Source organism: Mus caroli, unplaced genomic scaffold (assembly GCF_978045245.1).
Source record: "Mus caroli unplaced genomic scaffold, Mus_caroli_1 scaffold_9, whole genome shotgun sequence".
NCBI classification, from domain to species: Eukaryota; Metazoa; Chordata; class Mammalia; order Rodentia; family Muridae; genus Mus; species Mus caroli.
The window spans coordinates 29,143,091-29,155,669 of record NW_028227264.1 but is presented as its reverse complement, the minus strand read 5'-3'; the positions used below and the strand labels follow the sequence as shown (position 1 = coordinate 29,155,669).

At 42.4% G+C, this 12,579-nt stretch overlaps 1 protein-coding gene across 3 annotated transcripts in view; it reads left to right on the top strand.

The window, feature by feature from the left end:
• The first annotated feature begins 11,733 nt into the window (after nt 1–11,733).
• Nucleotides 11,734–12,579, top strand: part of Tpd52l1 (TPD52 like 1) — a 97,292-nt gene continuing 96,446 nt past the window's right edge. For all 3 annotated transcript variants that reach the window (XM_021174187.3, XM_021174186.3, XM_021174185.3), the window contains exon 1: nt 11,734–11,955. In XM_021174187.3, the coding sequence (XP_021029846.1) occupies nt 11,937–11,955 (19 nt within the window). In that variant the 5' untranslated portion in view covers nt 11,734–11,936. The remainder of the gene's footprint in view (nt 11,956–12,579) is intronic.

Sequence of the window (12,579 nt, the reverse complement as noted above, 5' to 3'; positions counted from 1 at the left end):
TACATTTCAAATGTTATCCCCTTTCCTGGTTTCCCTTCTGAAATCCTCCCATTCCCTCACCCCTATACTGAGGCACAGAACCTTCACAGGACCAAGGGCCTCTCCTCCCATTGATGACCTACTAGGCCATCCTCTGCTACATATGCAGATAGAACCGTGAGTCCCACCATGTGTTTTCTTTGGTTGGTGTTTGCATCCCAGGGATCTCTGGACATACTGGTTAGTTCATATTGTTGTTCCTCCTATGGAGTTATAAACCCCTTCAACTCCTTGGGAACTTTCTCTAGCTCCTTCATTGGGGACCCTGTGCTCTATCAAATGGATGGTTGTGAGCATCCATTTCTGTATTTGTCAGGCACTGGCAGAGCCTCTCAGGAGACAGCTATATCAAGCTCCTATCAGCAAGCACCTGTAGGCATCCACAATAGTGTCTGGGTTTGGTGGTTGTATATGGGATGGATCCCCAGATGGGGCGGTCTCTAGATGGTCATTCCTTCAGTCTCTGCTCCACATTCTGTCTCTGTAACTCCTTTCATGGGTATTTTATTCCCCCTTCTAAGAAGGCTCAAAGTATCCACACTTTGGTCTTCCTTCTTCTTGGGTTTCATGCAGTTTTTAAATTGTATTTTGGGTATTCTGAGCTTCTGGGCTAATATCCACTTATCAGTGAGTGCATATCAAGTGTGTTCTTTTGTGATTAGGTTACCTCACTCAGGATGATAGCCTCCAGATCCATCCATTTGCCTATGAATTTCATAAATTAATTGTTTTAAAAGGTACATAGTACTCCTGTATCCATTCCTCTGTTGAGAGACATCTGGGTTCTTTCCAACTTCTGAATATTATAAATAAGGCTGCTAGTGGAGCATGTATCCTTATTACATGTTAGAGCATCTGCAGGGTATATTCCCAGGAGTGGTATAGCTGGGTCATCAGGTAATACTATGTCCAATTTTCTGAGGAACCCCCAAACTGTAGTTGTAACAGCTTGCAATTCCACCAGCAATGGAGGAGTGTTCCTCTTCTTCCACATTCTTGCCAGCATCTGCTGTCACCTCAATTTTTGAACTTAAGCCATTCTGATTGGTGTGAGGTGGAAATTCAGGGTTGTTTTGATTTGAATTTACCTGATGACTAAGGATGTTGACCATTTTTCAAGTGCTTCTTATCCATCTTGTATTCCTCAGTTGAAAATTCTTTGTTCAGTTCTGTACCCCATGTTTTAATAGGGTGATTTGGTTCTCTGGAGTCCAGCTTCTTGAGTTCTTTGTACCTATAGAATATTAGCCCTCTTTTTGATTTAGCCCTCTTTTCCCAATCTATTGGTTGCCTTTTTTTTCTTAATGACAGTGTCCTTTGCCTTACAAAAGCTTTGCAATTTTATCAGCTCCCATTTGTCAATTCTTGATCTTAATAGCACAAGCCATTGCTATTCTGTTAAGGAATTTTTAACAGATAAGAATTTATCTGTTAAGGATAAATCACCACTTTATCCTCTACAAGTTTCAGTGTCTCTGGTTTTAGGTGGAGTTCCTTGATCCACTTAGACTTGAGCTTAGTACAAGGAGATAAGAATACATCAATTCACATTCTTCTACATGCTGACTGCCAGTTATACCAGCAGCATTTGTTGAAAATGCTGTCTTTTTTCCACAGGATGGTTTTAGCTCCTTGGTCAAATATTAAGTGTCCATGGATGTGTGTGCTTTTATTTCTGAGTCTTCAATTCTATTCTATTGATATACCTGTCTGTCATTGTACCAGTACCATGCAGTTTTTATCACAATTGCTCTGTAGCACAGCTTAAGGTCAGGGATGGTGATTCCACCAGAAGAAGTTCTTTTATTGTTGAGAATAGTTTTTGCTATCCTAGGTTTTTTGTTATACCAGATGAATTTGCAAATTGTCATTTCTAACTTTGTGAAGATTTGATTTGGAATTTTGATGGGGATTGCATTGAATCTGTAGATTGCTTTTGACAAGATGGCCATTTTTACTATATTAATCCTGCCAATCTATGAGCATGGGAGATCTTTCCATCTTCTGAGATCTTTTTTGAATTCTTTCTTCAGAGACTTGAGGCTCTTATCATATAAATCTTTCACTTCCTTAGTTAGAGTCACACCAAGGTCTTTTATATTATATGTGACTATTGTGAAGGGTGTTGTTTCCCTAATTTCTTTCTCAGCCTGTTTACCCTTTATGAAGAGAAAGGCCACTGATTTGTTTGAGTTAACTTTATATCCAGTTACTTCACTGAAGTTCTTTATCAAGTTTAGGAGATCTCTGTTGTAATTTTTGGCTCACTTATGTATACTATCCTATCATCTGCAAATAGTAATATTTTGATTTATTCCTTTCCAATTTGTACCCCTTTAATCTCCTTTTGTTGTCTAATTGCTCTGGCTAGGTCTTCAAGTACTATATTGAATAGGGAAGGAGAGAGTGGGCAGCCTTGTCTTGTCCCTGATTTTAGTGAGATTGCTTCAAGTTTCTCTCCATTTAGTTTGAAGTTGGCTACTGGTTTGCTGAATATTGTTTTTACTATATTTAGGTATGGTCCTTGAATTTCTGATCTTTCCAAGACTTTGGATCTTTTCGAATACATTCTCAGTATCTAATGAGATAAAAATGTGTGTGTGTGTGTGTGTGTGTGTGTTTTTAACTTTGATAATATAGTGCATTATGTTGATGGATTTACATATGTTGAACCATCCCTGCATCCCTGGGATGAAGCCTACTTGACCATGATGGATAATTTTCTTGATGTGTTCTTGGATTAAGTTTGTGAGCATTTTATTGAGTATTTTTGCATCAATATTCATAAGGGAAATTGGTCTGAAGTTCTCTTTCTTTGTTGGGTCTTTATGTGGTTTAGGTATCAGAGTAATTGTGACTTCATAGAATGAGTTGGGTAGAGTTCCTTCTACTTCTATTTTGTGGAATAGTTTGTGCAGAACTGGAATTAAATCTTCTTTGAAGGTCTGGTAGAACTCTGCACTAAACCCATCTGGTCCTAGGCATTTTTGGTTGGGAGACTATTAATGACTATTTCTATTTCTTTAGGGGATATGGGACTGCTTAAACTGTTAATATCATCCTGATTTAACTTTGGTACCTGGTATCTGTCTAGAAAATTGTCCATTTCATCCAGGCTTCCAGTTTTGTTAAGTATAGGCTTTTGTAGTAGATTCTGATGATGCTTTGGATTTCCTCAAATTCTGTTGTTATGTCTTCCATTTCATTTCTACTTTTCTTAATTATGATACTGTTCCTGTGCCCTCTAGTTAGTCTCACTAAGGGTTTATCTATCGTGTTGATTTTCTCAAAAAACCAGCTCCTGGTTTGGTTGATTCTTTGTATAGTGATCCATCCAGCAGGTTCAGTTATTCCAGGGTCTCAAGGGGACCTTCTCCTAAGAACCAAATGGGGGGTAGAGATAGACGAGAACCTTGTGCAATGAACGACACAGGGAAGCAGTCTGAGTAGCATCAAGGTCCCACTGTATTAGCAAGGCTCAAGGTTTAAATGCACAAGCAAAAGAGGAAGTACTTCTCAGCAGGAGGAATGGGGCATCGGAAATGCACCTCAGCAGGAGGGATGGAGCATTGGAAAAAGAGGAAGTACTTCTCAGCAGGAGGGATGGGGCAGCAGAAATTTTTCTTTTGGTGACTACAAGGGGAAGCAGGATCTTGGCGGTATCAGGGTACATCTTGAGGTCAGGACATCCAGCGCTGACTTGGGGCTGGAACAATCTGTGGTTGTTCTCAGAGCAGTGTGTCGGTGGCCCGCTTTTGACCCTCTTTTCTTCTCGGGGGGTGGGGGGGAAGAGGCCCAATTCAGAGATCAGGACAATAGTGTTGTCTTAATAGCTCCCAACAGTATAGTTCTTTTTGTTTCTACTTGGTTGATTTCAGCCCTGAGTTCGATTATTTCCTGCCTTGTACTCCTCTTGGATATATTTGTTTCTTTTTGTTCTAGAGCTTTCAGGTGTGCTGCCAAGCTGCTGGTGTATGCTCTCTCCAATTTCTTTTTGGAGGCACTCAGAGCTATGAGTTTTCCTCTTAGAACTGATTTCATTGTGTCCCATAAGTTTAGTATATTGTGGCTTCATTTTCATTAAACTCTAAAAAGCCTTTAATTTCTTTCATTATTTCTTCATTGACCAAGTTATCATTGAGGAGAGTGTTGTTCAACTTCCATATGTATGTGGGCTTTCTATTATTTATGTTGTTATTGAAGATCAGCCTTATTCCGTGGTGATCTGATAGGATTCATGGGGTTATTTTAATATTTTTATATTTGTTGAGGCCTGTTTTGTGACCGATTACATAGTCAGTTTTGGAGAAGGTACCATGAGGTGCTGAGAAGAAGGTATAGCCTTTTGTTTTAGGATAAAATGTTCTATAGATATCTGTTAAATCCATTTGTTTTATAACTTTTGTTAGTTTCACTGTGTCTGTTTAGTTTCTGTTTCCAGGATCTGTCCAATGAGGAAAGTGGGTTGTTGAAGTCTCCCAGTATTATTGTGTGAGGTGCACACATTAAAACTTTTAAAAGCCAATGTATTTTAAAGACTGCATTTATGTTTTCTTTTTCTTTTTTTTTTTTAACAGACTTCAGTTGTGATGGTTTGTATATGCTCAGCCAAGAGAGTGGCACAATTAGAAGGTGTGGCCCTGTTGGAATAGGTGTGTCATTGTGAGTGTGGGCTTTAATACTGTCTGAAAACTGCCAGGGACCCAGCTCAGTTGTCCCCCTGTCGGAAATTAGGGTTTTCAGCATGTGGGCATGGAGTTGTTGAGAAATAACAAATGGACACAGACACAAGGGAGTGCTGTATCTGGATGTAATTTTTCACAAAGCGAACACCAGTCTTATATAATACAGAAAATAAAGGAGTAGGGTGTCACAGCAGGCAAGGTACATTGAAGTATCTGGCACAAAACAGAGGAATGCCTACAAAGGGCTGACAGGAACCAGTTAATGTTTACAGTAAAAATAAAACAGTCCTGCCTAGAATCAGCTAATGTCAGGTAAGGATTTCACACCCTAGTCACAATTTATGCTACTCCATTCAGCCTTGTGAAAGCTAGCATCAGGGGGTTCTGCTCTAGCAGACCTTATCATGAATAATGCAATACCACAACCCCCCTTTTTCCTAGGCCTTGGTAAATACTTGCATATGAGAGTAACTTGGCTGTTCTTTTAAGTATCTGTTGGGAATTTCCATTTGTCAGAAGAATTCACCAACTTTCTTCAATATACAATATAGTCTGCTATACCTGGATGTAATGAATATTCTAGGTATACTTTTGCTAAGCCTGCCCTGAGATTTCTAACTCTTATCAAGTAAAATACTGTAAGAAAGCATGCAAGACCCTCCACAATATCGCAGGACAAATCTGGGACATTCTAGCTATGGGAATGCCAAGGTTCCATGAGGCTAAGTTTCCGTGAAACTCTTTGCCTCAGGACTGCTTCTAGGCTTTTAGGCCTGCCAAGCGAGTCATTACTGGAGTGGATGTAGCAGGAAACGAGTATTCTAGCATCCTTCAGATTAAGATGTAGAACTCTCAGTTCCTCCTGAGCCATGCCTGCCTGGATGCCTGCCTTAATGATAATGGACTGAACCACTGAACCTGTAAGGTAGTCCCAATTAAATGTTGTTCTTTTAAGAGTTACTTGGTCATGGTGTCTGTTCACAGCAGTAAAAACCTAACTAAGACATTACTTTAAAAGTGATTATATTGTGTAAAGTCTTAGTGGTTAAACCATTGGTATTTATGATCCTGAGAGTACAATTAAATACTCTTGCTTTATTGAGCAAGGAAATGCTTTATTCTCTGAATTGTCTGGACATGTATGTATACTTTATGGATTAGTGAATATGTCTAGAGATACTTCTGCGATTTAGAGAAAAACAAGACTGATTCACTCACTGAGGGTTGGGTAAAACATTTTATATAAAGTACTTGGTTAAGGACTCAGTTTTGTGAGAGATAGATATCATGAAATGATTGTGTTTCTGTGATAATAATTCTCTCAATTGCTCAATAGTGCTTGCCTTTTAGGTAGTTGGTACAGACTCATTGTACAATCTAACATTGCAGTTTAGGGCCATTACATTTATGTTGGGGTATCTTTTACATGATTTAGGTGTCTATCTCAAAGCGAATCTCTCTAGGGTCTTACAGAAAATATTCTCTCTCTCTCTCTCTCTCTCTCTCTCTCTTTCTCTCTGTGTGTGTGTGTGTGTGTGTGTGTGTATGTATGTGTGTGTGTGTGTGTGTGTGTGCTTGTGTGTATATGTTAGAGGGTCATGAAGTAAAAGATAATTTGATTTTCAGGTCTTTCTTCTAGGTAACAACAGCTCTTTTTGGCCATATGGACAGGGTGGGCATGGAAGGAAGGGAAGCCCCAAGCAGATCCATGTTTGGCATAATGATACTGATAAAGCCTATTTACTCACCCTGGTGGGCCCTAAGCTCATAGCCTTTGCTCTACTCAGCTGGTGTTTATTTCTCCTCTTGGTTTTCTATTTTGGTGGTCCTAGCAGAGCCAAGGCTACATCTTCCATGGCTTCCACAAATAACTGTGTAGATCAACTTCTAATTTCATCCTTCCCAGAACTGGAAGATTTTCAGGAATAGAAAAAAAAATAATAATAACAAAACAATGATGGCCCCTCCTCAGGAATTCATGTGATCTCTCCCCAATTCCTTTTGCCCTTCCCAGTACAGCACAAGGCAGGGAGGTAAAGCAATCTAGACACTAATTACCTTTTCCTTTGTACAGCATCTCTTGTCTCCCTGAGATATTCTGTGGCTCTCCAGCCACTTTTCACCAGCCCCCTCGGGGTGTCCTTGGCTTCTAGCAGGGTCTCTCTCCCTCTAACTTCACACCCCAAATGGTGCTCAAGGAAAGTCCCAGTTGTTTTTTCACACTGCTTAAAAGGTTTGAAAATGTATAGATACACAAATACATCACACATACACACACACAAACACTCTGTCCATGACTAAAAATGGAGTGAAAGCCTGCAATAGAACTGTCAGGTCCTGAAAAAATGTTCAACATCCTTAATCATCAGGGAAATGCAAATCAAAACAACCCTGAGGTTCCACCTCACACCAGTCAGAATGGCTAAGATCAAAAATTCAGGTCACAGCAGATGCTGGTGAGGATGTGGAGAAAGAGGAACACTCCTCCATTGTTGGTGGGATTGCAAACTTGTACAACCACTCTGGAAATCAGTCTGGCGGTTCCTCAGAAAATTGGACATAGTACTACCAAGGATCCCGCAATACCTCTCCTGGGCATATATCCAGAAGATTTTCCTACCGGTAAGAAGGACACATGCTCCACTATGTTCATTGCAGCCTTATTTATAATAGCCAGAAGCTGGAAAGAACCCAGATGCCCCTCAACAGAGGAATGGATACAGAAAAATGTGGTACATTTACACAATGGAGTACTACTCAGCTATTAAAAAGAATGAATTTATGAAATTCCTAGCCAAATGGATGGACCTGGAGGGCATCATCCTGAGTGAGGTAACCCAATCACAAAGGAACTTACATAATATGCACTCACTGATAAGTGGATATTAGCCCAGAAACTTAGGATAGCCAAGATATAAGATACAATTTGCTAAACGCATGAAACTCAAGAAGAACGAAGACCAAAGTGTGGACACTTTGCCCCTTCTTAGAATTGGGAACAAAACACCCATGGAAGGAGTTACAGAGACAAAGTTTGGAACTATGATGAAAGCATGGACCATCTAGAGACTGCCATATCCGGGGATCCATCCCATAATCAGCTTCCAAACGCTGACACCATTGCATACACTAGCAAGATTTTGCTGAAAGAACCCAGATATAGCTGTTTCTTGTGAGACTAGGCCAGGGCCTAGCAAACACAGAAGTAGATGCTCACAGTCAGCTAGTGGATGGATCTCAGGGCCCCCAATGGAGGAGCTAGAGAAAGTACCTAAGGAGCTAAAGGGATCTGCAACCCTATAGGTGAAACAACATTATGAACTAACCAGTACCCTGGAGCTCTTGACTCTAGCTGCATATGTATCAAAAGATGGCCTAGTCGGCCATCACTGGAAAGAGAGGCCCATTGGACTTGCAAACTTTATATGCCCCAGGACAGGGGAATGCCAGGGCCAAAAAGTGGGAGTGGATGGGTAGGGGAGTGTGGGGGAGGGTATGGGGGACTTTTGGGATAGCATTGGAAATGTAAATGAGGAAAATACCTAATAAAAAATATATTTAAAAAAAAAAAAAGTACTGTCAGGTCCAAGCCTTCTCTAGGACAGATGGTGGGACACACAGACAGACTCATTTCTGCTTCTTCTTGAATCTCTGCCTCCTCCAGTTTCTATGCCCTGTCCAATTCTTCTGCATTTAGGGGTATAAATACTTGCTCTTCTCACATTCCTCTCTCCCTACATCTATCTACCTGAATGACTACTTTTTAATTTAAGCTGGAGAATCAGTGCCTTTCATCTTTGCTGTGGATAATAGCTAACAGCCATTCTCAGTCTTAGGAGAATATCAATATTACCTAGATAGCTTTCAAAGTATAAATTAAATTAGATTATCTGTAATATGAGCATAGTGGCAGAAATGACACAAAGCCTCTCATTTGGTCCTTATGTTCAGCACACTGGGAGCCAATGCGAATGGGCCAGGAGGATGAGAACAAACACATCAGTGAATACCACAAAATTGAGAAAGCTAGGTACCACCAGACTAAGAAACTTACCTTAGCTGTACAGCTGGCAGTTTTCAGAGTGGGTACACCAAAGTTTGAGTTCTGCATCTAGCTAGGATCGTGAGGAAGAGCAACAGTTTTTGTTTTGTTTGCTAGTCCTTTCCAGTCTTTCATCTTATTTGTATTCACTGCCCACATCTCATGAGCACCTTTGGCACTGTGCATTATCGAAGGTCTAGAGCTTCTTCAGGCCAGCTCACCTTCTCTTGGCTATAGATGTTATCCACTACACCATCACCTCTTCAGAATGAGCCTCACAGAGAGGGCAAGAATTCATTGACTCAATCTCATGTCTGTGGGTTGTGTTCCAGGTATGGCCACTAAAAAGACTTGTTTGCTTAAACTTTCAAGAAGGATTCCATTATTGCACGTGAAAAGGAAAAGGAAGGATTACATCTGTGAGCCTCTTAGGCATTGCCTGGAATCACGTTCTCTCAGCTAAGCCACAGCATGGCTGTGCTTTGGTTTGAAGATAAAACTCAATGGTTACGAGCACTACATGGTGGCTCACCAACATCTGTAATAGGATCTGATGCCCTTTTCTGGTGTGTGTATGAAGACAGCAACACTGTACTCATATTCATAAAATAAAGAAATCTTTTTTAAAAAAAAAACAGAATTTCATGTGTCTGAACTCTTAGTCTCTAGCTAATATGGCTGATTTGAGAGGACAAGCTCACACTGCAGGAAAGGAATGAGGAAGGGAGGTCTTGTGGAGTACAGCCAAGCCACATCTATCTGTCTGTCTGTCTGTCTGTCTCTCCTTCTCTCTTTCTCCTTTCCTCATTCTCCCTCTCCTCCACTCCCTCTCTTCCTTTCTGTTTTCTTCCCTCCCCTCCCCTTCTCCTTTCCTCCTTTCCCTCTCCCATTCTTCCCTCTCTGTCTTTGTTTTCTTTCCTCCCTCCTTCTCTGTCTTTTTCTTCCTCTTTTCCCCTCTCTCTTCCTCTTTCTCCTTCCTTCCACCCAGTCCCTCTCCTCTCTTCCTAGTCTGCTGAAGTGTAAGCAAGCAACCTCAAACTTTCCTGATACAGCCATATACACAACCACTGGCATACTGTCTCTGCCACCACCCACTGTGACCCCTCATACCTTGAGACAAAATTGGGCTCTTCTCCCCTAAGTCGCTTCATGTCTGGTATCTGACTACAGTGACAGTAAAAAGTAGTGGATACATGCCTAGCTACTTTGTCATCCTTCAAGATTTAGATGACATAAAACAAATTTCCTCACCAGGGTCTGACTTGAGGGGTCTTTGGTGGTGAACTCAGGTATTCTGACTTTGCCTTGCACAGCTCTCAGTACCTTCGCTGACTCATGAAGGATCTGTTTATCCTTCCTATTCAATAGATCATGAACCCCTTGAAAGGGAGACTTGTGTCCTTCACTTATAGCCTTGGAATCTAGCCAAATCCCTATGGCAAAGAAAGAATGTCCAAGTCTTATGATTATATAAAAAAAAAAATGGTCAAAATGTTAAAGGGGCAGTAGCTTAAAATTTTAACAATCAGAAATGAGCCAGATGAAAGTAGGTGGCCTAAGTCGAAAAGTCAGGAGCTATTTTTAGCTTTTAACAGCTGAGAGCCAACTGTTGTGACTTGGTGTTTAATTTCTAGGATTAAGAAGACCAGAAAACCTGAATAGACTCTAAAAGTGATTTCATCATCCAGTAGCCACTTTGTACCTGCCTGGTAACTTTCACTAAAAGTCATTATAGGGTAAATATCATGAAAATGATTACATACCTATGAGATCTTCAACACAAAACTGAGAAAAACAAATAGACAAACCACCTAACCCAAACCACTGACATGTTTGTGTACATGCCACAAAACCACCAGTATTCTTTCTTTCAAGGGAAAGGACACCCATTTTTGTATTTTAGCCTGTAACTTTGAGAGTAACTTGGATGTGGTGAAAATATGACTTTTTGATTGATTAATCGCTATCTATCCTGAGCTGTAAATCTACTTGAGGCTCTTTGGCAGAAATTACAGGAGATTTAATATAATAAACACCTTCAATCTCACCAGACTCCCCCATCTATTTTATAGAGAAAGAGAATGACACCCTTTCACACAAAAATGCAAATTATGTAACACCAAGCTTAAGAAAATGCTAGACTGTGTTTCATGAAGTTTGTGAGATGCTGAGGAAAAGGAAGTACGTAGAGACTGGCGGGGGTGACGTGTGAGCGCCCATTCATACTGTTGGCTTTCCAGTTACACCAGCAGACAAGCCTTGTCACAGGACTGAAGTTTTAGTCTTCTCCGAAAAGGACTCCTACACCAATCCAGTGGCACAGCCTACAGGCTCGGGATAACAAGGCACATGTCCTATTAATGTGTCTTAGGCTCCATGTTCCTATGTCACTTTTCACTCGGATTTGCTTGTAACACCAAACTCAGCTTTTCTTCTGCCCTTTGGAGTAAACAAAAATCTCAAAATATTGCAGCCCCTACCCCCACGCCAGCACTGTCTAGTTTCGTTTCAAACTAGATTCATGCCCAACTCCCTAAATGCAATATAGTGTAATGAACTTTATAGAGGAAGTATACACATTACATAACCTTAATAAACTGTGTTTTGGTCCGAGCACTGTATGCTCAATGTTAAATGAGCCAATTACATTAAGAAAGGGTTCTATAAACGGGCATATAAAACAAAGTTATATAATGGTCAGTTGACAAAAAAAAATATGGTACTGGGGCGCCCAGGAACCTAACCCGACTGTCTCCACCAGGACCAATGGCTCAGCATTGTACCCCTAGGCTCCCTATCTCCTTCCTGCCAAGGCATTTGTCTCTTGTGTTGTAGGCTTCTGGGCTATGTTGTTGGTTGTCTGGGCGTTTGTGTGCTGGAGGGGAAGCCTCCCACTGGGTGCGCAGAGCGGCCCGCAGGTGGCGCCCGACCTGGCGTTCTCGGTTGCTCTGTGTAGCCTAGGTGGATTGGAAGGGGCGGAGGTAACCAGCAGCGGCCAGTGGTGGCCGCCGGCAGTCCCCCGCCCCCTCCACGAATGCTCGCGACACGCGCGCCCGGAGAGGGCACGGGCGGCGGGGCTAGCTGTCTTCCGAGCTCGGGAACCGCTACCGTCTGCTGCTCTGCGAGGAGTCCGCGTGTTCCCCGCCGTGCTCAGCTCCAAGCCGAACACCATGGAGGCGCAGGCACAAGGTGGGTGGTCGCCGGTCGTCCCCGAGGTCTGGTCCTCAGACGTACAGAGAGACTATCTTCCTTCAGTACCTAACTTTACTCCGGGACAGACAGGGACATCCTACGCAGACGGAACTCTGCGCCTACGCGCGCCTTCGGGATCCTTTGCCTAACTCAGATTTTGCGGTGGGGCTGGGGACCAGGGAAGAGCTGAGGACTGAAAACAGAGTAGCGGGTCTGCAGGGATTGTGTCCTTGTTTGCACTATCCCTTCCAGCAGTCAGTGGGCCATACTTCCTCATCCTGGAAGGTGTTCAAAGGACCTGTTGTGCAGGCTTCGGATGCCTGCGCTGTTCTCCCCGGGGAGGCGTGAGGAGAGCCGGATCCTCTGGACTCCGGCCTTGGGGCTCACCTCCTGCAGTTCACAAATGCGGGCGGGGGTGACGCGGACCCGAGAGGTGGCGGTTTTGTGGAGACTCAGTGTCCCTGCTATTCGAGGGCTGCAGCGTGGGAGGATTGGCCTTCAAAGGCAAGAGAGCTTCACATTTCCCCCAACCCCCAACCCCGCCCCCGACATCCAGATTGATAACCCTATCCCAGTTTTTCCGTGTTCTGGGAAGAGTCGCTCTCCCACCCCACCCCACCT